The sequence below is a fragment of the Bubalus bubalis genome, chromosome 12 (genome assembly GCF_019923935.1).
Source record: "Bubalus bubalis isolate 160015118507 breed Murrah chromosome 12, NDDB_SH_1, whole genome shotgun sequence".
Lineage (NCBI taxonomy): Eukaryota > Metazoa > Chordata > Mammalia > Artiodactyla > Bovidae > Bubalus > Bubalus bubalis.
Window position 1 is genome coordinate 105,240,425 of NC_059168.1, and position 21,340 is coordinate 105,261,764.

Genomic DNA, 21,340 nt, shown 5'->3' on the forward strand with positions numbered 1-21,340 from the left:
TTCGTCAGGGATGTCAGATCTTTCTGTGGCCCCGGGACATGAGGGATGGGGCTCCAGTTCATGGTCTGTCTTTCCCACTTGCTACATTTTGCCCATTTTCATTTTGGCCCAAGCAAAACCAGAACTTCTGTCCCTGGTTGACACCGAGGACAGGAGGGTCAGCCCGGAGCCCACACATATGTTCACTAGAAGGACTTCATTTTGTACATGTCATCTCTAATCCATCTGGGATTTCCTTTTCAAATAACAGAAATGCTATTTCAAATTAAAAAAAGAAAACAAAAAGCAACTACTGCCCTCTTAAAAATGTGGCCGACACAAAAAGCGAGCTTGTATGAGTCCATTCATAGGAAACAGCAGAACAGTAAAGACGAGCAGAAAGGAGACCAGAGGTGGTCAGGGGCTGGGGGACGGGCCGGGAACCGGGCACTCTGGGTCGGGGTCTGCCTCTGCGGACTGAAGGCTGCACATAATCGGGAACGGACTTAACGCTCATGTGCGGCTCAGTTTAAATGATGCAAGGTGATATTATATTAGTTTTAATTTAGAGCCTAAAATATAAAACACTATACAAAATGCGAGAGAATAAATTTTTTTCTAAAGTGGGGGAAGGGAAGGAAAGTTCTGGGCCAGGGAGCAGGTAGACGGCGTGGGTGGGGCCGGCACTGAGGGTGGTTCCGGAGCCGGTTCTCCCTGCAGGGGTGGCGCATCCCAGCCACGCAGACGCCAAGACTCCGACCGTCAGTCCAGACCTGGGTCTGCCCTCCCCTCCTCCCACCTGCTCTCCTCCCCAGCTCTCTCCCGCCACCCCGGCTCCCGCCTCACCTGCCCTCTGGCCGAAGTCTCTTCCTCCTCCAATGCTCTGACATCCCTCCCATCCCTGCTCACTGCTCGGAGCGTGCAGGGCTGGCCGCACCTCTGAGCCCAGCTCACTGCTCGGAGCGTGCAGGGCTGGCCGCACCTCTGAGCCCAGCTCACTGCTCCGAGCGTGCAGGGCTGACCACCCCTGTCTTTCTGGTCATGGCATCGGTGTCCCGTGGAGCCTTGTAGACCCCCAGGGCTCCCGGCCCTCCCCCAGGACCCTGACTCAGTTCCCTGGAGCACGTGCTCCTCTCTCACATGGACTTGGCCTCCTGCTCTCGTCCACCTGCCCCTCCAGGCCGTGAGCTCCTGCGGGCAGGAACCGTCTGTGGTGTCAGCACCACCCCCAGGCAGTAGCTGAACCATCAACAGAGGGTCTCAGAGCCCCCTCCCGCCTCTGAGCAGCTGACACTGTGGGCCCGGAGACTAACAATAAAAGGTGCCTGTTGAGTCAGAGGCAGGGGGACGCCCAGAATGACCCTGGCCTCCACAGAGCAGAGTGGGCACTGCCCGCCCCCTCGTGGTCATCTCCAGCACTGCAGCCCAGGCAGGAAAAGCAGAGACCAAACCCCTTGTTTGGGGTCCAGGTTCCCCGACCACTCAGCGGGTAAAGAATCCGCTTGCGATGCAGGACACACACTGGGAAGATCCCCTGGAGAAGGGAAAAGGCAGCCCCCTCAATACTCTTACCCGAAAAACCCCATGGACAGAGGAGCCTGGCGGGGCATGACAGAAACTCAGCAAGGCAGTGGTTCCACCAGGGCCCACCCCCAAAGGAGCAGAGCCTGCCCAGTCCTGGGCGAGAGGGACCCCAGCGCCTCCCTTGCCGCCTCCCCCCTCCCTGTCCCCGTGCTCAGGTCACTCCGGAGGCCTCCTCACCCCATCCAGGGGTCCAAATGAGGACCCCTAGGGGCCAACAAGGAGGGTCTTGTCCCTGGTTCCCAGTGGGTGGTCCAGTCCCTGCCCCCTTCTGCACCCCCAGGTCCGCAGTCCCCCACGTCCCCAGGCTGCCCCCTGCTCAGAAGGACCTCAGGGAGCAGAAAGCTTTTTCCAAGGACTCGGAGCACAGTGGGTCACGGATGGGGGAGCAAGGCCAACAGACTCTCCTGCAATCTTATGGGGCCTCCAGGACCACCCTGTCTAAGCACCCCCTCTACGGGGGAGTAAGCTGAGGCCTCCTCTCCTGTAGCCCCTCCACACTGGGCAGGAGCCTCATCCTAGCTCCCGGTGCCCAGAATGGTGGACACAGGACTCCAGACCCTGTCTTCCCCAGGCCTCTCTAGGGATGGCTCAGTGGGCACCCTGACGACCCCCTTCCCATGCTATGGGCCGGGCATGTTGCTGGGGGGTCATTGTCTCTGTCCCCAGCCTCCTCTTCCTCACCCCTGTCCCCTCCCCCCGTGCACACCCCTCTGACTCCCAGCAGGACAGTCAGTGAGTGTGAGCATGTGTGTGAGCGCGTGCACCTGCACCCTCGTGGGGACGCCCAGAGGAATTGGCCCCCATGGGAGGGGTGGCAGGGGTCCTCCAGGACCTGAGGAGCTCTCATCCCAGAGGAAACCCCCGAGAAGGGGTGAGGCCAGCTGGGCATCAAATCCAGGAGGAGGCTGTTAAAATACAGGGAACAGAACCCAATCCCGGCGCCACGGTGAGACCCAGCCTCAGGGTGCAGAGCAGACCAAGATCCTGCGATGCTGCTGTTGGTCCGGGAAGTACTAAGGCTCCAGGGAGGCCTTCGAGGTTCACATAAGGGCCCCTCGGATGTTTGAGACTGAGCGCTCCCAAATTCTAACCATCAAACCTAGAGAAACAGGTTTCCTGAGGAACCGTGGGTGTGGCCCTGGGCACCTGGAGTATGCTGGAGGCAAACGCAGGGAAAACCCTCCAAGCCTCGCAAGCGCCTCGCGGCTGAGCCTGGCGCAGGGCGGCCTTGGGCCAACCCTCCAGGCTGGAGACAGGCTGAGGGCTGTGCCCACCTGGTGCATGTCCCCACGCCTCCTTCAGAGGTGGCCGAGCACATGAAAAAGAAGCATCTTCGATGACAAGGTGTGGAGCCTCAGAACCAACGCTCCGGGGAACCCCACCCCCAGAAGGGCCACCCTTCCTCCTTCCAGGACGGGCGCACCCAGGCGGCCCCCCTCTCTGTCTGCCAGGGAGGCTGAGTGCTGGGCTGGGAGGCACGTGGAGTAGAGGAGGCCTGCAGGGCTCAAGCCACGCGGGCACGACGGAAGCCCCGGAGCAGAGAGGCAGGCAGAGGGAAGCCCCCCGACATGAGCTGCTGCGGTGGAGAGTGGGGCCAGGTGGTGACTCGGAGGGCGGAGGCGAGCAACTCCGGGCGGGCCTGAGCCTTCAGAGGACTCCTGTTTGCTCCCCAACCCCGTGTGCCCTCGTCACGGCCACGAGACAGGCACCCTGTGGTTAGCCCAGCGGCTGGAGGGCAAGGGCCCCGAGCCCCCGGGGCTGAGCCGGCCCGAATCAGCCCGTCTCCCGCCCGCAGAGCCGCGGAGCACGCCTAGCTGCGTTCCGCCTCTCGGCCCGCCTGCACCCCCTAGTCTCGAGCTGAGTCCCAGGCACAGTCGCTGAACACACTGGTGGGGGGAGTTCCCTAGTGGTCCAGCAGGTAGGACTCAGGTGCTTTCCTTGCCCTGGCCTTGGGTCCAATCCCTGGTCAGGGAACTAAGATCCTGCAAGTTGAGGAGCCACCTAATAATGATAAAGAGAAATGCACGTGTGTGGTTGTTACACAGCAGTAGCTGACAGATTCAGTCCTGCTTCTCTCTGTAGGCGGCCTGACTCGTCCACGCCAGCAACCCCCACCCCTAAATAGTCCTGTTACTCTTACGTCCGTCCCCCACCCTGCCCTCTGCTCTGGATCCCATCTCTCCCAGGACACCGGCAGCCCCGTCCACCTCCTCCCTTCCAAGTGGCCCTGCACCCGCCCTCCCCATGGTCTCCGCTGCTCTGGGGGTTTTCAGGCTGTTTCCTCTTCTGGGACGGCCCTCCCTGCTCCAGTGCCACCGTAACTTTCTCAGCTCAAACGTCGCATCCTCCAAGAAACTCTCCGTGACCCCTCTTCCCCGACCTGCCACGGTTTGCACTTGGCACCTCTGGACACAGACCTCAGGGTCCATGACTGAACCCGGGTGACCGTGTCGGCATCTGCCTCCCAACGAGAGGTCGCATCTGCCTCTTTGCCCCGGGCTCTCTCCCCGGCTTCCTGGGAAGTGTCGGATGTCACGGAACATGGAGGAGGGTGGCAGAGAAAGCACACGGCACACTGGACTGGCCCCGTCTATTTCCCAGCAGGTGAGGGCGGGTAGCAGCTGCCTGCCGCGCCATCCAGAGGACCCAGCCCCAGGTGCCCCCCCCAGTCAGCATGCACCCCCACCCCCACCCGGGGGACCCTAAAGGACCCTGCTGGGCCCAAGCCCCGCCCGAGCTCCACACCATCAGTGGCCTGGGGTCTCCAGACCCGTCTCAACAAGCAGTGGGGTATGAAGCTTGCAATCTGGAACTCGCTCCCAGGGTCTGGGAGGACCACAAGCCGAGCCTCACGGGGAGGAGCAGGTGGGCGGCTGGCTCACGGCAGGATGGTGTGCGCACAGGAGGCTGCAGGGGAAGGAAAGGGCTGGGCGTCTCCGAGGGATCCCACGTCTGCCGGGCACGCGCGGCAGCTCCCCTGGGGCCTCGGGCCCTGCAGAGGGCAAAGCTGAGCGGCCCTGGCCCCCAGCGCCCCGCGGGGACCCGGCCCCAGCCACCGGCATTCTCAGGGGGCCCTGGGGAGACAGGATGGGCACGTGCACGCGGCCGTGACTTTCTTTAAAGGTGCCCCTGTTGGCCTCTGTCCCTCCATCCCACAGGGGGGCCAGCTCCCTGGCGTCTCGGGGTGGCCCCGGGGCAGTGCTGCCCACACCTCACCGTCTTTTGGGAGCACGGCCGCCCGGCTGGCGAGCCCCAGGGCCTCACACGCGTTGACGAACTTTTTCATGCTCAGGAAGCTGCACGTGGGCTGTCTGCCTGCGGGGGTGGGGCGGGTGCGGACCAGAGCCGCAGCGTCAGAGCCCCCCGGTCGAGGGGTGCCCTGGCCCCCGGCACCACCCCTCACCAGAACGCCCCCGGGCTCCGGGTCAGGGACCTGCAGCCACTGGTGGGTGACGGGAAGCATCAGCCGGGAGCCGGGGTCCCCAGACAGGCTCGGGAGGGGGGCCGCCCTGCAGGGCCCGGGGGCTGTGGCCCCTGGACTCACTGAAGAGCAGCAGGGTCCTGGTGGTCCGGCCGGCCCGGCCCAGGCGCAGGTAGACCACGCTGGCACTGTAGTTGGGGACCATCACGCGGAAGCCCTCCACGCCCCTCACTGGAAGGAAGGAAGCGCAGAATCCCCTGCTCACTCCTGAACACTGCGGTCCTTCCAGGGTCCCCGGGCCCCTACCACCCGCACCGAGGGGCCATCTGGAAGGCCAGCAAAGCCCCCCACCCCCAGGCCTGGGCTCCTGGGCACACACCAGCCGAGCCAACTCTGGGCCACCGTGGGCTGACCGCGCATCCCGGCGTCTGTCCCCACCGGCACATGCTCTCAGGGAGGACTGCTGGGGGCCGTGCGGTCAGGGGTCTTGTCCAGGGTCCTGGGGGCTCAGGAAGCCCTGGACGGCCCTCCCCCAGCCCCCCGTGGCCCAGTGGGTACGCACAGGTGTTCCTGAACACCGGCTTCTTCCTGTCTCTCCGCAGGATTAGCGAGTGTGTCTGGCACCCCCGGGACCTGGGTGGGGGGAGCAGGCTGTGAGCTGCGGGCCTGGGAGACCTCTCGGGGCTCTGCCGTCCTGGGACATTCCAGCTGGGACCCGGGCCGGTCCCACCACTCAGGGGAAATGCTCCAACACCCCTGCCCCCCAGCCCCCCGTGGGCTGTGGGGACTTCTCAAAAAAGCGGCCACTTGAGTTTGACAGCAGGAAGTGATGGTGTTTGGGGACAGTCCTTGTGGGATTTCCAGACTGACCCTGGGTCTGGTCCCCCCCACTGGCCCCCTCCCCTTCCCTGGGCTCAGGGCCCCCCACCCTGGTCCCCCCATCGGCCCCTCCCCTTCCCTGGGCTCAGGGCCCCCCACCCTGGTCCCCCCACCGGCCGCCTCCCCTTCCCTTGGCTCAGGGCCCCCCACCCTGGTCCCCCCACCGGCCGCCTCCCCTTCCCTGGGCTCAGGGCCCCCCACCCTGGTCCCCCCATCGGCCCCTCCCCTTCCCTGGGCTCAGGGCCCCCCACCCTGGTCCCCCCATCGGCCCCTCCCCTTCCCTGGGCTCAGGGCCCCCCACCCTGGTCCCCCCACCGGCCGCCTCCCCTTCCCTGGGCTCAGGGCCCCCCACCCTGGTCCCCCCATCGGCCCCTCCCCTTCCCTGGGCTCAGGGCCCCCCACCCTGGTCCCCCCATCGGCTCCTCCCCTTCCCTGGGCTCAGGGCCCCCCACCCTGGTCCCCCCACCGGCCACCTCCCCTTCCCTGGGCTCAGGGCCCCCCACCCTGGCCCACGCACCGGTTCAAGGCGAGCACCACCTTCAGCTGGCCCACCTCCTGAACCTGCACCACGGATGCGCCCAGCTTCCTCTGGCCTCCGTGCGGCAGCATCCCCTGGGCATCGGAGGCGACAGCAAGGACGTACCAGAAGCCTGAGAACTGCGGAGAGGGCGCAGGGCCTGCCACACTGGTCCCGCCCAGCCCCAGTCTCCGAGGACCCCCAGGACCGGTGACCCCCGCCCACGGCCCAGCCCATGTCCAGGACCAGCCTGGGTGCCCGCTGCCTCCCAGGCCGTGGAGGCGGACGCCCAGCTGGTCTGGGACCTGAGGCGGCACAGCGCAGGGCCCGGGACGCAGGGACCTCGGGGCCTTCTCCTCCAGCTGGCCCCCATCCCACCGGCTCCCCCGCGTCTGCTCGGCCTGTGCCCAGGGCCGCCCCCACCAGGACCTTCCGCCGGCTGCGGTCTCCTTATTCCAGGGCTCGCCCGCTCACCCCACCTCCCCTCCCCGCCAGGCAGCTGCAGGTGACTCGGCAGTACCCGTCTCGGAGCTCCGGGCTGTGGCCCACAGTCAGCAGTTGAGTTTTGAAGCCCCAGCCTGTCCCCAGAAGAGGCCCTGGGGACCAGCAGACCAGTGCCCAAGCCCCCCGCCAGCCCATCCGGCTTCAGGGGCCCTCTGCCCGCTGCCCTCACCCCCCTGGCCCCAGCGCCCGGCGAGGGCGCCACGAGGCTCACCTTGTGCCAGTTGAGGTTGTGGGACTCTCGGGGGAGCTGCTCCTGTGCCCGGGAGCCCCCACCCAGCCCCAGCAGCAGGGCCAGCAGGGCCGGCCACCAGCCCAGCCCCATCCTCGCCACCTCAGCTGCCCGCCTGGACACTGCGCTTAAATGCCCAGCCTGCCAGCCCTGCCGTGGGCGTCAGCTGACCACAGCCGTGAGCCAGCCTGGGGGGCCAACGGGGAGGGGTCTTGGGCCCTCCCCCCGCCCTGCAGGCAGGGCCAGCCCCGCCCTTGGCCCTCAGATCCAGCCTGGGACACCCCAGAAGACAGAGGCGTCGAAGATCCCGAGGTCACCTCCTGGGCCTCGGGTCACCGAGTGTCCCCTGGAGCCATGCACCTGGCAAGGAGGTTGCTGGTGCTCTTGTCCTAGCCCCCGGGGGGGACAAAGGCTGGACGGGGCATTGAGTTACTCCACGGGGCGTGCACACAGGAAGCGGGGTCTCTGAGGACGGGGCTCGGACCGTGCTGGTGCTGACGCTGGGGCCGCCTGCGTGATGCCCTTGGCAGGTCCTGACATGTGTGCGTGTGTGTGTGTGTGTGTTTGTGTGTGTTCACATATGTCTGTGTGTGTGTACACCCAATACCAGCAGAGTGCGAGATGACCCCGCCCCCCGGCAGCCCCTGCTTCTGCCAGGACTTCAGGACACAGGAAGACAGACAGACTCCGGCTCTCTGGGGTACCTGGCCCCCCGCCCTGCCCCAGGGCCCCAGGAAAAGCCAAGCTCTCACGCCCTGGGCGCCCCAGCCCAGCGCCCTGCCCACACGTCACCCAGACCACAGGGTCTAGCTCCAGCTCAGGCGGACGGGCCTCCTGTCGGCCCAGGGCCCGGGGTGACCCCCCGGGGGGAGCAGCACTCTCCGGCCCAGGGCCCTGCTTGGACACACGCAAGAGACCCCGGGAGGGTTTGTGGAACTGCTTTATTTGAATCCGCAGCAAGAGCCCCTGGGAGCAGGTGGCCCCCTGCCCAGCCCCTAGGCGGCTGGGCGAGGAGGGCAGTGTCTGGCCAGCCTCCTCCGGGCCCCTGGTGGGTGCAGCATTCACTGGAAACCAAGAGCAACACGGGTGCCCTGGACTCGCCCGCAGAGGCATCGGCTCCCTGGGGCCCCAGCCCTGCCCACAGTGGAGCCTCCGGACGAGAGGGGCCCAGGGCACCCAGGCGCCTCCTGCCACACAGAGGGGAGGGGTGCTCGGGGAGGCCGCTTACCGGGAAGACCTTGTGTGCGCAGGTGACTGGGGAGGAAAGGGGCCGAGGTGAGGATGGCCGGCCCCTCGCCAACCAGCACCCTGGCCCCACACACCGCCTGCCCCATCCACCCCGCAGGCCTGATGCTGGGCAGGGAGCAGGTGACCCCTTGAAGCCCCCCTGAGCTCGGCCTGACTCCCCGAGGCCAGGAAGGTCCTCAAGCCGGCAAACGGCCCCCCAGCATCCGGCGACACTCACAGTCCCTCTGGAGCTCGGCCTGCTGCTGCGACAGGAAGCCCAGGCTCCGGCTCCACTTGGCGAAGCGGCCCAGGGCCTCCCGACTGGCCAGGGCCGTCCGGCCTGCGGGGGAGGCGGGAGAGCCGGGCGGGGGTGGGGGCGAGGAGGGGCCCACCCCGAGAACCCGACAGGCGGCGGCGGGACTCCCTGCCCTCTGGCCCAAGGCTCTTCGCCACGTGCAGCCCCCCGCCCGCCCCTCCAGGCAGGACCACTCCCGCCGCGGGACCGGGAGCGGGGAGGGGCTGTGCGCGGGGAGGGGCCGCCGGGACGCAGGCGCAGGGCCGGTGGGCGGTTTCTGGCCGGGATGAGGCTGGTGGGGGGGGGCGGAGCCCCGCGCACTCACTGTACAGCTCCACGGTGCTGAAGGCCTCCTCCTGGGCCTCCAGCTGCGTGAACACTATGGCGTAGTCCCTGAAGTTGGTGCCCAGCACCCGGTACTCCAGCACGCCCAGGGCTGGAGACAGGTGCCCCCGGGGGCGGGGGAGTGCGTCAGGCCTCAGCGGACCAAGAGCCCCCAGGCTCCGTCCGCTCGGCCCCCCGCCCCCACCCAGCCCTGGCACACGGGGTCTCCAGGTGGTCTGGGGATGGCAGGTGAGCCCCAGCTCTTCCCGGGTCACCCTCCTCAGATCGGGTCCCCACGGGGGCAGAGGACACCCCCACCCGCGCCCACCTGGAGGGCCGGGACTGACTGGCCCCGAGCACCTCCCAGTCCCCGGAGGAGCGCCCCTGGAGCTGGGGTGGAGCTGCCCCTCCCCGTCGTGAGGGGCTGACCCCGCACACAGGGGCCTGGGGACGCAGCTGGGGTGGAAGGCCCAAGGCCGCTGGGGGCAGAAGGCAGCCGGATGGCGGTCAGGGGACTGGAGGAGTCCCCACGCTGCCCAGAAGGACCGCGGTGGCCGTCATCCTTACAGGGATTCCCGAAGACCCATCTGGAATTTTGTCTCCGCAGCTCCACAGCCTGCAGGTGGCATCTCTCCAGCCTGGAGCACAGAAGGATCCGTCATCGCTCAGGTCCAGGAGCAGGACTGCCCGGACCTGGCCAGCGTGGCTGCAGGGGGGCTCTGCCTCCCCCTCGGGGGCCGCAGTTACCCAGAAACCCTGGTCTCAACCGCAGGTGAGCCATCAGGGCCACAGGCTGGCTGGGGACCTGCAGAATATACCTCCCGAGGGACCTGCTTTGCCAGATCCACACGGAGAAAACTTGGGAGCACTGCTGAGGGCATGAAAGGAGCCTGAGAGAAACGGAGGTCTGCGGTTTGGGGTAAAGCGAGTCCACGTCTAAAGAGGCCAGTGTCCCTAAGCCGTCAACCCGAAAAATGAGCAGACGGCCTTCTGTGAGCAGAGCAAGACGAGCTCACAGCCAAGTTCCCTGCAAGACCCAGGAGTCACGAGGAAAAGCCTGAAAGGAGCATCACCAGCCCTAACAGTGTGTACTGTGGAGCCACGAGAGGGCTGTGTTTGGATGGCTTTTTGCCAGCCTTGTTAGGACTCTCTGAGCCTCATGGCTTTGGGGCTACAGCCCACGACGCATGTGAGCCTGTGTTCACCCAGCACAGCAGGGCCCCCGCCCCAAGCCCCATGTCCTCTGTCCTGCTTGTCCACCGCCAGGCCACCCCAGCTGGGCGGCAGCTGCAGCAGGCTCAGCTGTGGGAAGGAGCAGGGCAGACAGCCTCCTCTCCAGACGGGGCTGCCGGCCGCTCAGGCTGCGTGATGACTCCAGGGCCGTGGTGGCGCCCCACCAGCCATCCCGAGCGACAGGCGGGGACTTGGACACTTAGGTGACGTGGGTCCTTGGGGCTTCGTGGTCTCCAGGCTCCCCCAGGGCCCCCCGGACCGTGTGGGCTCAAATGCACAGACCCACCTTGAGCAGCTGCTCAGGAGGGCCTTGAACAAAGAAGCGTCCTCTCCTGCTGACCGGAGACGCTGCCAAGCTGCCCAAGGGCCAGGGCGGAGGGGGTGGTCAGAGGCTGTGCCGGCCTCGCTGGAGAAGGCATGAGTCCCACCCAGGGCGCCCCCTGGCCGGAGCCCAGGACGCAGACCCCGGAGACCCAGCGGAGGGTGGTGCTCACAGCAGAGCCCGGTGCAGAGGGAGGGGAGGGCGGGCCGGCCACCCAGCCGCGCCCCCGGTCGCACCCACCTGTGCCGGGAAGCCCGCATCTTCAGGGTGCTCTGGGACGCCAGCATCACCGCGACCCCCTCGACGCTCTTCGTGGCCTTTTCCAGCGCGAAGTCCTTCTCCCCTGAGGCCACAGCAAGGACGTACCAGGACCCCATGAGCTGAGGGAGGGGGCGCAGGTGAGGGGCCGTCCCTCCACCCCCAGCCCGGCCTCCTGCAGCCCCCATGGTCCGGGGGGCCCCGGGGGAGCCCGGAGACCACAAAGGCCCGAGGACCCGTGTGGCCCCAGGCCCGCACCGGTGCGGGGGAGCCGCCACCTGCTGAGGGTCCAGCCTCCCCAGCCACACGGCCTGGGCGCTGGGCACCAAGACCACAGCCAGCAGGGCGGCCAGCAGCACTGCGCGCATCTCCCGAGGTCCACACGCCAGCAACCTGCCCGGGCCTGGGCTGAGCGGCCCTCCCGCCTCTGGACGCCCGTTTATATGGCTCTGAACGCAGTGGTGTGGGCGGCACTCATCACCAGGCTCCCTCCTGCCTCTCTCCTGGTCCTCCAGCCGTGCCGGGGAGCAAGGAGGGGCTGGGACCGTGTGCGGGGCCCCTTCCACCCTGGCTTCTCCAGCGGCCCTCCACTTGGAAGTTTCCAGAATGAGCATCCTGCCCACAGCTGCACCATCCCCTCCCTTCCAGGGCGCCAACCCTCTGTCACTCAGTCTAGGAGGGAAAGAGATCCTGCTCTTGAACCCAGGCCAAGGTCACTTCTGAGAAGAGAGGCAAGAACAAACAGTTCCTCCAGAAGCTGTGGTTTTGGGTATCTTTTGTTTTAGGCATTAAATTTTTAAAAAGGCCCCCCCCATTTTTTTGAAAGCTCCCACACGCTCCTGGTCCACCCCCCTTCCTGCCTGACTGGCCCTTGTCTCCCGCCCCACCACGGCCAGCACCCAACTGGAACGCCCTGTACCACCCGCCGCCCACCCGCCATCCGGACCTGCCCACTCTCTGGGCAGCCTCATTGTGATGCCTCCCACCTCTGCTCACCATGAGCCTGGCCGGGCCCCCAAGGCCACATGAGAGCTTGCCCTGGACCTGGGCTGCCCACTCTGGGTCACTGGAGACCCTGCCTGGGAGCGGAGGTCAGAGGGTTCGGCAGGATCTGTCTGAGGCCCCCAAACCCAAGCGGAAGTACCTGGGAGGATGCCCTCCCATGGAGGGGGCGCCCTGCAAACCACAGCTCCCAGCCACCTCTGCTGGCTGGCTTCCAGGGTGCCGTGGACACAGGACAGGCAGCGTGGAAGGTAACGAAAGATGAAGCTGTCTGTCCTGCTGGGCCTTCCCAGGAAGGACCTCAGATGAGCCGGTGCCCCACCCCCTGCCTGGAGACAGGACGAGTCCTGCAGGAAAGGGGGCCAAAGAGAGCCCATCACACAGAGATCTGCAGAGAAGCGTCGCCCTGCCCCCAGGCCTGGAGGACCCCAGGGCCGGGGCCTCTGGCACAGACAGCCCACCACGGGCAGGGGTGGCTCCCTGTGGCTCCACAGAGGAGGCCCGGGGGCACTGGATGGGGAAGCGGGCAGGGGCTGAAGGACCCCTACCCAGGAGGCCGAGCCAGAGCTCCTCCCAGTGCTCTTTACTGGGAGGCTGGATGGATGGGGTGGAAGCCAGCCCAGGAGGGGCCCTCAGGGCAGGAGCGGGACGTAGGGCACTGGCCACGGGCAGCCGTTGGCCACGGGGCCCAGCTGGGATTGCCCCTGCGGCCCTGAGCCTCCCCGCCAACCCCTCCTTCCCGCCCCCGCTCCCCCCGCCCCACCCCCGCTCCCCAGCAGCAGGCAACCTGCTGTGCAGACTGGTGGACACCAGGGGGCGAGCTTGGGCGCTGAGGACGTGGGTGGGGGTGGTGGCCACTCAGAGCTTAGTGCCTCCCACATGGCCTCCGACCCAGCACTGCCCTGGACCTTCCTGCTGGCTCCTGCTCAGCACCCAGAGCAGCCTCTGGGAGCCCTGAAACCCTCCCTGTGACCCCCACCCCCCAGCTCTCCAGACCTGAAACCCTCCCTGTGACCCCCACCCCCCAGCTCTCCAGACCTGAAACCCTCCCTGTGACCCCCCCACCCCCCAGCTCTCTTTGTCCTGGGCAGCTGTTGCCCCCCCGGCTGGGCTGTGTCCACCTGTGTGTGCCAGCCCACGGCCAGATGTTGGCTTCCTGGCACGACTTGCTGCCCCCCTGGGGCATTTCTCCCCAAAGGGAGACCCCATACGCATCAAACAGTCTCCCCCAGCCCAGCACCTGGTAACCACTAAGCTCCTTTCTGTCTCTGCGGACTTGCTATTATGCACGTCCCGTAGGGGGCTCATACACCACGTCGTGGCCTTAGGGGTCTGGCCTCTCACCCAGCACCCTGTCTTCGAGGTTCATCATGTTCTTATATGGACAGTCATCCGATGTGTGGATGGACCACATTTGCTTATCCAGGCAGCCCTTCAGCGGAATGCACGAGTGCTAACTCACTTCAGCTGTGCCTGAGTCTGTGCAGCCCCATGGACTGTAGCCCACCAGGCTCCTCTGTCCGTGGGGATTCTCCAGGCAGGAATACTGGAGTGGGTTGCTGTGCCCACCTCCAGGGGATCTTCCAGACACAGGGATCAAACCTGCGTCTTTTACATCTCCTCACTGGCAGGCATGTTCTTTACCGCTGGTGCCACCTGGGAAGCCCGGCCCTTTAGCAGACCTCACCTCAGTGTAAGGCAGCTTTCCTTCTAGGGGACCCCTCCCCAGCTCAGTGAACCGCAGGCCCCATCTAAGCTCTTCCACCAGCCCTGCGAGCGGCGTCTCTTTGCTACCGCCCTGTGGCCACTTCTGGGACTGCACCTCCTTGGGTCCAGGGCCTCGCCAGCTCCGGTCTGCCTACTGCCCACCAAGGCACCTCTCCTGCCGGTGCCCCTGTCCTCGTCCTGAGCCACCACAAACCCCCTCTGCACACAGCAGAGCATGTGCTAGCCTCCTCCAGGGCGCTGAGGCCTGCAGGACGCGATGGAGGCCCTGGCCGCAGTGCCCGGCCCACTGTGTGTGCGGGGCCCCCACTGAGCTGCTGCTGTCTGGGCCTGCGGTGCCAGGCACTCAGGGCCACCTCAGGCCGGATGTGGCCACACAGACCTGCCCGCAGGCAAATGCATGCTGTGAGGTTTCCAGTTGGCAGACCTGGGGGTCACAGCGACTTGGGCCTGACCCTCGTTCACTCACAAGAGTCAGTGGGCAGCGTCCACCGCCAGGCCCCGCACTCCAGGCTTGGGAAACAGAGGCCGATGGCTGGCCTACAGGCTGCTGCAGTTCCTGTCGTCTCGGGGTTCACAGGAGAGCAGAGAACAAATAAACTCAGGAGAGAGCTGGGACGGTGCTAAGCCCCCAGGACACAGACCAGCGGTGGGCTGGGTTTGAGGAAGGCTGCTGACTAGGCAGAGGGTGAGAAGTAACCCGAGTAGCGGGGACTCTGGTGAGGGGCTGGACGGGACCAGAGGGCCCCTGGGCCGGAGGGTATGAGCAAGAGGCCCCGAGCAGGCGGGGAGCGGGCTGGGCTGACTGCTGGGGAGCTGGGCAGCACTGGGCTGGGCTGGGCGCCAGTTTGCGCTTGGGGAGTTTGCACTCGGGGCGGGTTTGTGCTCTGCACCACAGTGACTCAGGAGCGTCTCAAGCAGGGACACATCAGACTGATGCTTTACAAGGCTTGCCCAGGCCACTGTGTGGAGAGTGGACTTCGGAGATGAGGGGGCTGGGGAGGCAGGAGGTGAGCGGGCATCTAGAACTCGTGATGGAGAGTCTCCAGACCCCGGCAGGGAACAGGCTGGTGGCAGGAGTGTTCTCTGTGGCCCCACACCTGAGGCTCAAGGGGGTCCGTGGGGGGCCTGCAGGCCGCAGTGACCTGTCCCTCGATCCCTGCTTGCTCTCACCCCACAGTTCTGTGGTGAGAGGTCTGACCTCTCCCTGCCACACTCGGATCTTACTTGGGGGCTTCGGACACGTTGTCTCCCTGCCCCTCAGCCCAAGACCTGGCATTTGGGAGAAGAGTTCATGCAGTCTGCCTGCCTGCCTATCCACACTCAGTTCAGCTCAGTCACTCAGTCGTGTCCGACTCTTTGCCACCCCATGAACCACAGCATGCCAGGCCTCTCTGTCCATCACCAACTTCCGGAGTCCACCCAAACCCATGTCCATTGAGTTGGTGATGCCATCCAACCATCTCATCCTCTATTGTCCCCTTCTCCTCCTGCCTTCAATCTTTCCCAGCATCAGGGTCTTTTCAAATGAGTCAGCTCTTCCCATCAGGTGGCCAAAATACTAGAGTTTCAGCTTCAACATCAGTCCTTCCAATGAACACCCAGGACTGATCTCCTTTAGGATGGACTGGTTGGATCTCCTTGCAGTCCAAGGGACTCGCAAGAGTCTTCTCCAACACCACAGTTCAAAAGCATCAATTCTTCAGCTCTCAGCTTTCCTTATAGTCCAACTCTCACATCCACACATGACCACTGGAAAAACCGTAGCCTTGACTAGACGGACCTTTGTTGACAAAGGAATGTCTCTGCTTTTGAATATGCTATCTAGGTTGGTCATAACTTTCCTTCCAAGGAGTAAGCGTCTTTTAATTTCATGGATACAGTCACCATCTGCAGTGATTTTAGAGCCCAGAAAAATAAACTCAGCCCCTGTTTCCGATGTTTCCCCACCTATTTGCCATGAAGTGATGGAACCAGATGCCATGATCTTCGTTTTCTGAATGTTGAGCTTTATGCCAACTTTTTCACTCTCCACTTTCACTTTCATCAAGAGGCTTTTGAGTTCCTCTTCACTTTCTGCCATAAGGGTGGTGTCATCTGCATATCTGAGGTTATTGATATTTCTCCCGGCAATCTTGACTCCAGCTTGTGCTTCCTCCAGCCCAGTGTTTCTCATGATGTACTCTGCATAGAAGTTAAATAAGCAAGGTGACAATATACAGCCTTGACGTACTCCTGTTCCTGTTTGGAACCAGCCTGTTGTTCCGTGTGCAGCCTGTCCACACTGTATAAGCATGAACACGTGCTGCGGTCCACGGTTGGAAGCTTGTTTACTTGGCTGCACTGGGTCTCACTTGTAGCATACAGGACCTTTATTGGCGGCATGTGGGAGCTAGTTCCCCGACCAGGAATCGAACCTGGACCCCTGCATTAGGAACACAGAGTCTTAGCCACTCAACCCCCAGGGAAGTCTCTAGTTTACACTTTTTAAAAGTTGAGGTGTAGTTTACACGCTCTGGAATTCACCCTCTTTGGTTGTAAGTTTAGACAAACGCACCACAGTCCATCACCCCGCGTCTCCCCAGCCCCTTTGTCGTCAGCCAGGCCCGTCTCTCCCTGAGGATTCCCGTGTCCTGCCGCCACAGTCTGCACCCCTCCAGGCCGGCTTCTGTCACTCAGCGTGGGGCATCTGGGGTTTGCCCTGGGTCAGTGTGTCTGGAGAGGTCTCATGCCCAGAGTGTTGTGCATCCTGCCCCCTGAACGGCATTTGGTCATTTCCGTTTTTTAGGGATTGTCAATAAGATCTCATGACTAGCCACCAGCAGGTTTCGGCTAAAGTGTGTCTCATTTTTCTTGGGTAAATATCTAGGCTTGTGATTGTCGAATCACATGGTATTTGAATGTTTTCCTTTATAGGATCTGCCAAGCCGTCCCCAGGGTGTCGCACACTCTTGGTTTCCCGCCCTGGCGGTGACCACCCAGTGTCTCCGGTTTGGAATCAGAGTGGCCAGCCTGCCGGTCTGCCATGGCATCTCCTTACAGTGAACGAATGCCCATGAGCCTCTCTACTTTCTGATTTGGAATCTTTTCAAATATTTTGTCTGTTTTTTTTTTTTTTTTTTGAGTCTTGAGAATTCTCTAGAGATTCAGGATTTAAGTCCTTTATCAGATGGATGTTTTGTAAATATTTGCACAGGAAGGCTTTCACTGCCTTCTGTCCCAGGACTCTGGGATCTGGGTGAGAGCTGGCGCCTCCTGAACCCAGTGGAGGCGGTGAGCTGGAGCCCTCGGCCCTGACCCCCCGCTCCTCCCCACCCCACTGGCCAATGAGGGTCCTTCTCCGACCCTGGACGCACTTCCACTGGGAGCACAGTGCTGGCCTTCCCTGGGGATGCCTGCCTCTGACCAGAGGACTCCGGGTGCCCCAGGCCACGTGCTGCTCCTCACATGGCGCCCCTGGGGTCCCCTGAGAGGACAGAAGAGGCCACCTGGAGAGAGGCCTGGCCAGCCTGCGGCGCCTCCCCGGCGACATTGCGGTCCACACACTTATGCAACCAGTGATAAGGTGGCCGTGACCCCATAATCCACCCCAGGTGGTGGCCCAGCCCCGCCCTCCACACGGGCTTGCTGGAGGCCCAGCCAGGAGTCTGGAGGCAGGGCTGCTCGGGCCTCTGACATCACCTCTGTCCCCCTGAGACGAGGTCCCCAGGCCCGGCTGATGTGACTACGCTCCTGTGCGGGGAGGTGAGGGGGTGAGGACTCTGGGGGACCTGGGCCCCAAGGGGGAGCCTCCTGGCTGGAGCGGCCTGACCATGGGTGCTTCCCAGCGGTGCCCCCAAGGGCCCCGGGCTCCAGCCGCGTTGCCCACAGGTGGGCAAGGCCCAAGTCAAATGAGAGCCCTCTGGAGCCCTCCCGGAAATGACCCCTGGAGCCAGTGGGGACACTCGGGCGATTGTGCCAAACAATGAACAAAGAGGGGCTGGCGTTTCCAGAGCCGAGACGCCGTCCGCTGCCCAGGCGGCTCGCTGGCCCTGCCCCACTGCGGGCCGGGCTATAAAGCTGCCCACGGCGGTAGGGATGGACCAGTGCCGGGGCCAGGGTCACAGACGGGGATGGGGGCCACGCTGCTGAGCTGCGTCCTGCTGGTGCTCTTGCCACCCTCGGCTCGGGCGGACGTGCTGGCGCAGCCAGATTTTGATGCCAACAAGGTACGACAGGCCCCCGTGCTGTGCCATGCGGGTGGGGGTCCGGGCTGAGCAGCCACTGGAAACAGGAGTGACCGTGCGCTAGCGGAGCCTGCCGCCTCCGTGGGACGCTTGCTTGGTGTCCTGGGCCTGCACACCCTTTAGAGTCCCTTCCGTTTAACCCTGAAACAACCCTGTTGTTGGGTAGTTACTGACCCACTTCACAACTCGGAGAACTGAGGCTCCCAGTGGCCAGGAGCCCCGCCCCAGGTGAGTCGCAGCACTGGGGCTCGGACACTCCGGAGACCCCCGGCCGAGTGGCTTCAGACAAATCCGTGGGCCTTGTGGCCCACTGTCCGGGTGCCGGGAGGTTCCGCCCCGGGTCACTGAGCTGTCTTGCAGTTCTCAGGCCTCTGGTACGTGGTCTCCATGGTCTCTGACTGCAAGGTCTTCTTGGGCAAGAAGGACCACCTGCTGATGTCCACCAGGGACATCAAGGCCTCGGCGGGGGGCAACCTCAGCGTCCACATGGAGTTCCCCCGGTGAGCGGGCGCGGGGTGAGCGCGCGCGGGGCCGCGTGGGCGGGGCCGAGAGTGAGCGGGCCGTGCACCCCCCAGGGCCGACGGCTGTAACCAGGCGGATGCGGAGTACCTGAGAGTGGGTGCCCAGGGGCACTTCCGAGTCCCAGGTAAGTGACCCCCACCCCCTTCTCCATGGGTGACCCTCCCCCATGCCCCTCCCCTCCCGGAGCCCTCCCCCGCCTCTGCCTGGGCCCCGCCCCCTTTCCCGTGTGGGTGGATGCTCAGCCGTGCCGTTGTCCGGAGCCGGCTGTCTTCTCTGCAGCCTTGGGCTACCTGGACGTGCGCGTGGTGGACACGGACTACAGCTCCTTCGCCGTGGTCTACATCTACAAGGAGCTGGAGGGCGCGCTCAGCACCATGGTGCAGCTCTACAGTGAGGGCTCCCCCGCACCCCCCGACCCCACCCCCACCCACTGGAGCACCTCTTCAGGCCCTGCCCACCCCATCACAAATGGGTACGGCTGAACTGAGGGGCCTCTGAAGGCTGGGCACTCAGGCCAAAGCTCAGGCCTGTCTCTGGCTGGAGACCCTGCCTCCCCTGCTTGGCCTGCTGCCTGACACCCTGAGCAGGGGCTGTGATACTATTCTGCTTTAATTTCTCGTAGGCTTGGAAGAGTGAACCAGGAGAGTTCCCCAAGGGGAGAGGCAGGGGTGAGGGCGGGAAGCTGGCTTTGGGAGCTGCGGGTAAAGGTGTCTGAAGGGGTGGGGCTCCGGGGCGCAGGGTCTGGGAGAGCAGCCAGGCACCCCAAGCTCGCAGGTGCCCTGCGTGAATTGGGAAAGGCTGCCCCTCTGTGCAGTTTCCAGCCCCCACTGGCCCCTCAGCCAGGCAGGCACTTTCATCAGTGCACAGCCTGCCCAACCTCAGGGGGCAGACCTACCGCCAGCCTTCAGGAAAGGGCAGTGAGGCCAGGGGCCCCCATCTGCCCATCTCTCTCTCATCTCTGTGACCCACGGGGGTTCACAGGGGCCCCTGCTCTGCCCCAGGCCGGACCCAAGAAGCGAGTCCCCAGGCCCTGGAGGCCTTCCAGGACTTCTACCCGACGGTGGGGCTGCCAGCGGACATGGTGGCCATGCTGCCCAAGTCAGGTACCCCTGAGAGCCCCGCCCCTGCCCAAGCCCCTCCCCTGCCAAAGCCCCGCCCTGCAAAAAGCCCCGCCCCTGTAAAAAGCCCCGCCCGGTCAAAGCCCCGCCCCTGCCAGAGCCCCGCTCCGCCCCCATTCCGGAGTCCTGGGAGGTGCCGGCAGGAGGTAGCCCTGTCTCCCAAGGGTGTGTTGGCCGGGCCGTGGGAGAGTGGGGGTGCCGCCCCCAGCGGGTCCCTTGGCATGGGGAGGGGCTGCAGGAGGCAGGGTGCAGTCCCAGCCAGCCCAGCCTCTCGGGACCCTCTGTCTTTCTACAGATGTGTGCTCCCCGGGGGACAGGAACGCACCCTGAGGGCTCCGGAGAACCAGTTTGGCTCTTCCCAGGTAGGGGCCAGGGTAGCACCTCCCTCCCGCTCTCCAGGGCCTGTGTGCCGGGACCTCCTCCCTCTCACCTGCTGAGGTCTGCACATGCAGATCCCCCAGCATCCCTTGTTCTCCCTGGATACTCACTCCTGTGCCTGCAGCCTGCACTCACACATCACCTCTTCCAGGGGAGCCTCTCCTGATTACCTAGGGCTGCCCTAGCTTAAAACAACAGGAATTTACTGTCTCATAGCCTAGAGGCTAGAGGTGTGCAGTCAAGGACGGGGCAGGACTGCCCAGAGGCTCTGGGGAGAATCCCTGCCTCTTCCAGAGGCTGTTGGTGCTGGCGATCCTTGGCCTGTCGACCCACCACTCCCATCCCTGCCTCGCTTGTTAAGAGGCCAGATTGCCTTCATAAAAGGATACCCTAAATCAAGGGTGATCCCCTCTCAAGATCTTTAACAATTACATCTGCAGAGACCTTATTTCTACATAAGGGCATTTTCGGAGTTCCAAGTGGATGTGGATTTGGAGGGACATAATCCAGCCCAGTGCACCCTGTGTCCCCATAGCCCCTGGCTTGCCCGGAGCATGGGGCGCTGCCTTGGGATTCCCGAGTCCTCATCCTCTCCCAAGGGCCCCACAAGATGGGAACCGCAGCCTTCTGGCACAAGGCTGAGTCCCCAGGACCCCTTGGGACATGGATGCAGGTGGGCTCTTGGGGACGCCTCCTCCCAAAGCGGAGAGGAGACCATTGGGCCCCTCACCCCCCTTCCCCCTGAAGAACTTGGGAACCTACAAGAGCAGTAAACCTCGGACACGATGTGACAGTCGCCGGCGTCGGGAGGCACCCCTGCGGCCTCTCCTGGCCTGGTTGGTTAGGTTAGGTGGGGGCTTCCAGAGCGGCCTGCGGGCAGCGGCCCTCTGTCCGTCACTTCATCCTGCTCCCTCGGCCAGGCCGAGTTCTCCCAGGGCTGCGCTGGGGGCATCAGGCTGCTGCAGCTTTCAGTGGGTCTCAGTGACGCAGCCCAGGTCCTGGCTCCGTCCCTGTTGCAGCCACGTTAGGGATCGGGTCACGTGCCATCGGGAAGGTTCTAGCTGCAGAGAGCGTGAGCCTGTCTGCCTGCTCTGTGCCCCACCCCCAGGACTATGTTTAAAAAGCACCTTTTAGGGTAAAGTGCACACCTACGTGGACCCCCTCTCCAGGGCTGTGTCTGCAGGCTCCTCGGGGTTAAGCGGCTGTTCCACCAGCCAGGGAGGTGGTGAGGACCTGGGGACAGTGGCTGGGTCCCTGGGGAGCCCGGTAAGGGGCGACAATGGGGGAGGGGGCCGCCTTGGGAGAGCGTTTCCATGGTTGCAGAAGCTTCGGTGGCAGAATCCGCTCACCTTGCCCTTTCGGGGGATGAGTAGATGGGGCACCCTGCTGTGTGAAGCGCCACTCAGGGGTCCCAGGAGTGACCAGACCTTTGCTGTCTGTACAGGGAGAGCCGGAGCAGCGGGTCCTGTCACCCCGAGTCGTCCTGACCCGCGGCCCTCCAGCCCTGCACCTCCCCGTCCCCTACCCTCCTCGGGCATCTCCTGGGGCCTCCCCCTTCTGCTCAATAAACAGATTCTGCAGTTTCGAGGGCCCTGGA

The 21,340-nt window shown here is 64.4% G+C and overlaps 2 protein-coding genes across 9 annotated transcripts; one reads left to right on the forward strand and one right to left on the reverse strand.

The window, feature by feature from the left end:
- Positions 1 to 3,774: 3,774 nt before the first annotated feature.
- On the reverse strand, positions 3,775 to 11,490 carry LCN6 (lipocalin 6). Of its 6 annotated transcripts, XM_044926542.2 has the most exons (11): positions 10,755 to 11,490; positions 10,479 to 10,548; positions 9,527 to 9,597; positions 8,961 to 9,071; positions 8,579 to 8,680; positions 8,342 to 8,367; positions 6,381 to 6,520; positions 5,547 to 5,617; positions 5,108 to 5,215; positions 4,780 to 4,878; positions 3,775 to 4,470 (listed from the first exon to the last, which is right to left on the reverse strand). In XM_044926542.2, exons 1-10 carry the CDS (start codon positions 11,384 to 11,386, stop codon positions 4,824 to 4,826), a joined length of 1,386 nt encoding a protein of 461 aa, XP_044782477.1. In that variant the 5' UTR covers positions 11,387 to 11,490; the 3' UTR covers positions 3,775 to 4,470; positions 4,780 to 4,823. The 6 variants fall into 6 exon arrangements, 5 of the variants coding, with proteins under 5 accessions (XP_044782477.1, XP_044782478.1, XP_044782476.1 ...); XM_044926541.2 differs by lacking the exon at positions 10,479 to 10,548 and having other exon boundaries at positions 3,779 to 4,470; XM_044926543.2 differs by lacking the exons at positions 8,342 to 8,367; positions 10,479 to 10,548 and having other exon boundaries at positions 3,776 to 4,470.
- LOC102416569 (lipocalin-15) lies at positions 11,490 to 21,323 on the forward strand. Of its 3 annotated transcripts, none has more exons than XM_045162340.1 (7): positions 11,490 to 12,025; positions 18,086 to 18,225; positions 18,301 to 18,371; positions 18,527 to 18,637; positions 19,249 to 19,350; positions 19,661 to 19,727; positions 21,188 to 21,323. In XM_045162340.1, the coding sequence occupies exons 1-6, from the start codon at positions 11,798 to 11,800 to the stop codon at positions 19,693 to 19,695; spliced, it is 687 nt and encodes a 228-aa protein (XP_045018275.1). In that variant the 5' UTR covers positions 11,490 to 11,797; the 3' UTR covers positions 19,696 to 19,727; positions 21,188 to 21,323. The 3 variants fall into 3 exon arrangements, with proteins under 3 accessions (XP_045018275.1, XP_045018276.1, XP_025118013.1); XM_025262228.3 differs by lacking the exon at positions 11,490 to 12,025 and adding an exon at positions 16,608 to 17,707; XM_045162341.1 differs by lacking the exon at positions 21,188 to 21,323 and having other exon boundaries at positions 19,661 to 20,476.
- Positions 21,324 to 21,340: the final 17 nt, after the last annotated feature.

Bases quoted from the DNA above. Each gene is read 5' to 3' on its own strand.
- LCN6 (XM_044926539.2), bottom strand. From the start codon at position 11,386: ATGCTCATTCTGGAAACTTCCAAGTGGAGGGCCGCTGGAGAAGCCAGG. The intron at 10,549-10,754 runs GTGGGTGCGACC...GCCCTTGGGCAG, and splicing joins ATGCGGGCTTCCCGGCACAG to CTTGGCAGCGTCTCCGGTCA. The intron at 9,072-9,526 runs GTAAGGATGACG...ACCTGTCTCCAG, and splicing joins ATGGGTCTTCGGGAATCCCT to CCCTGGGCGTGCTGGAGTAC.
- LOC102416569 (XM_045162340.1), top strand. From the start codon at position 11,798: ATGAGAGCTTGCCCTGGACCTGGGCTGCCCACTCTGGGTCACTGGAGA. The intron at 18,226-18,300 runs GTGAGCGGGCGC...TGCACCCCCCAG, and splicing joins GTCCACATGGAGTTCCCCCG to GGCCGACGGCTGTAACCAGG. The intron at 19,351-19,660 runs GTACCCCTGAGA...GTCTTTCTACAG, and splicing joins GGCCATGCTGCCCAAGTCAG to ATGTGTGCTCCCCGGGGGAC.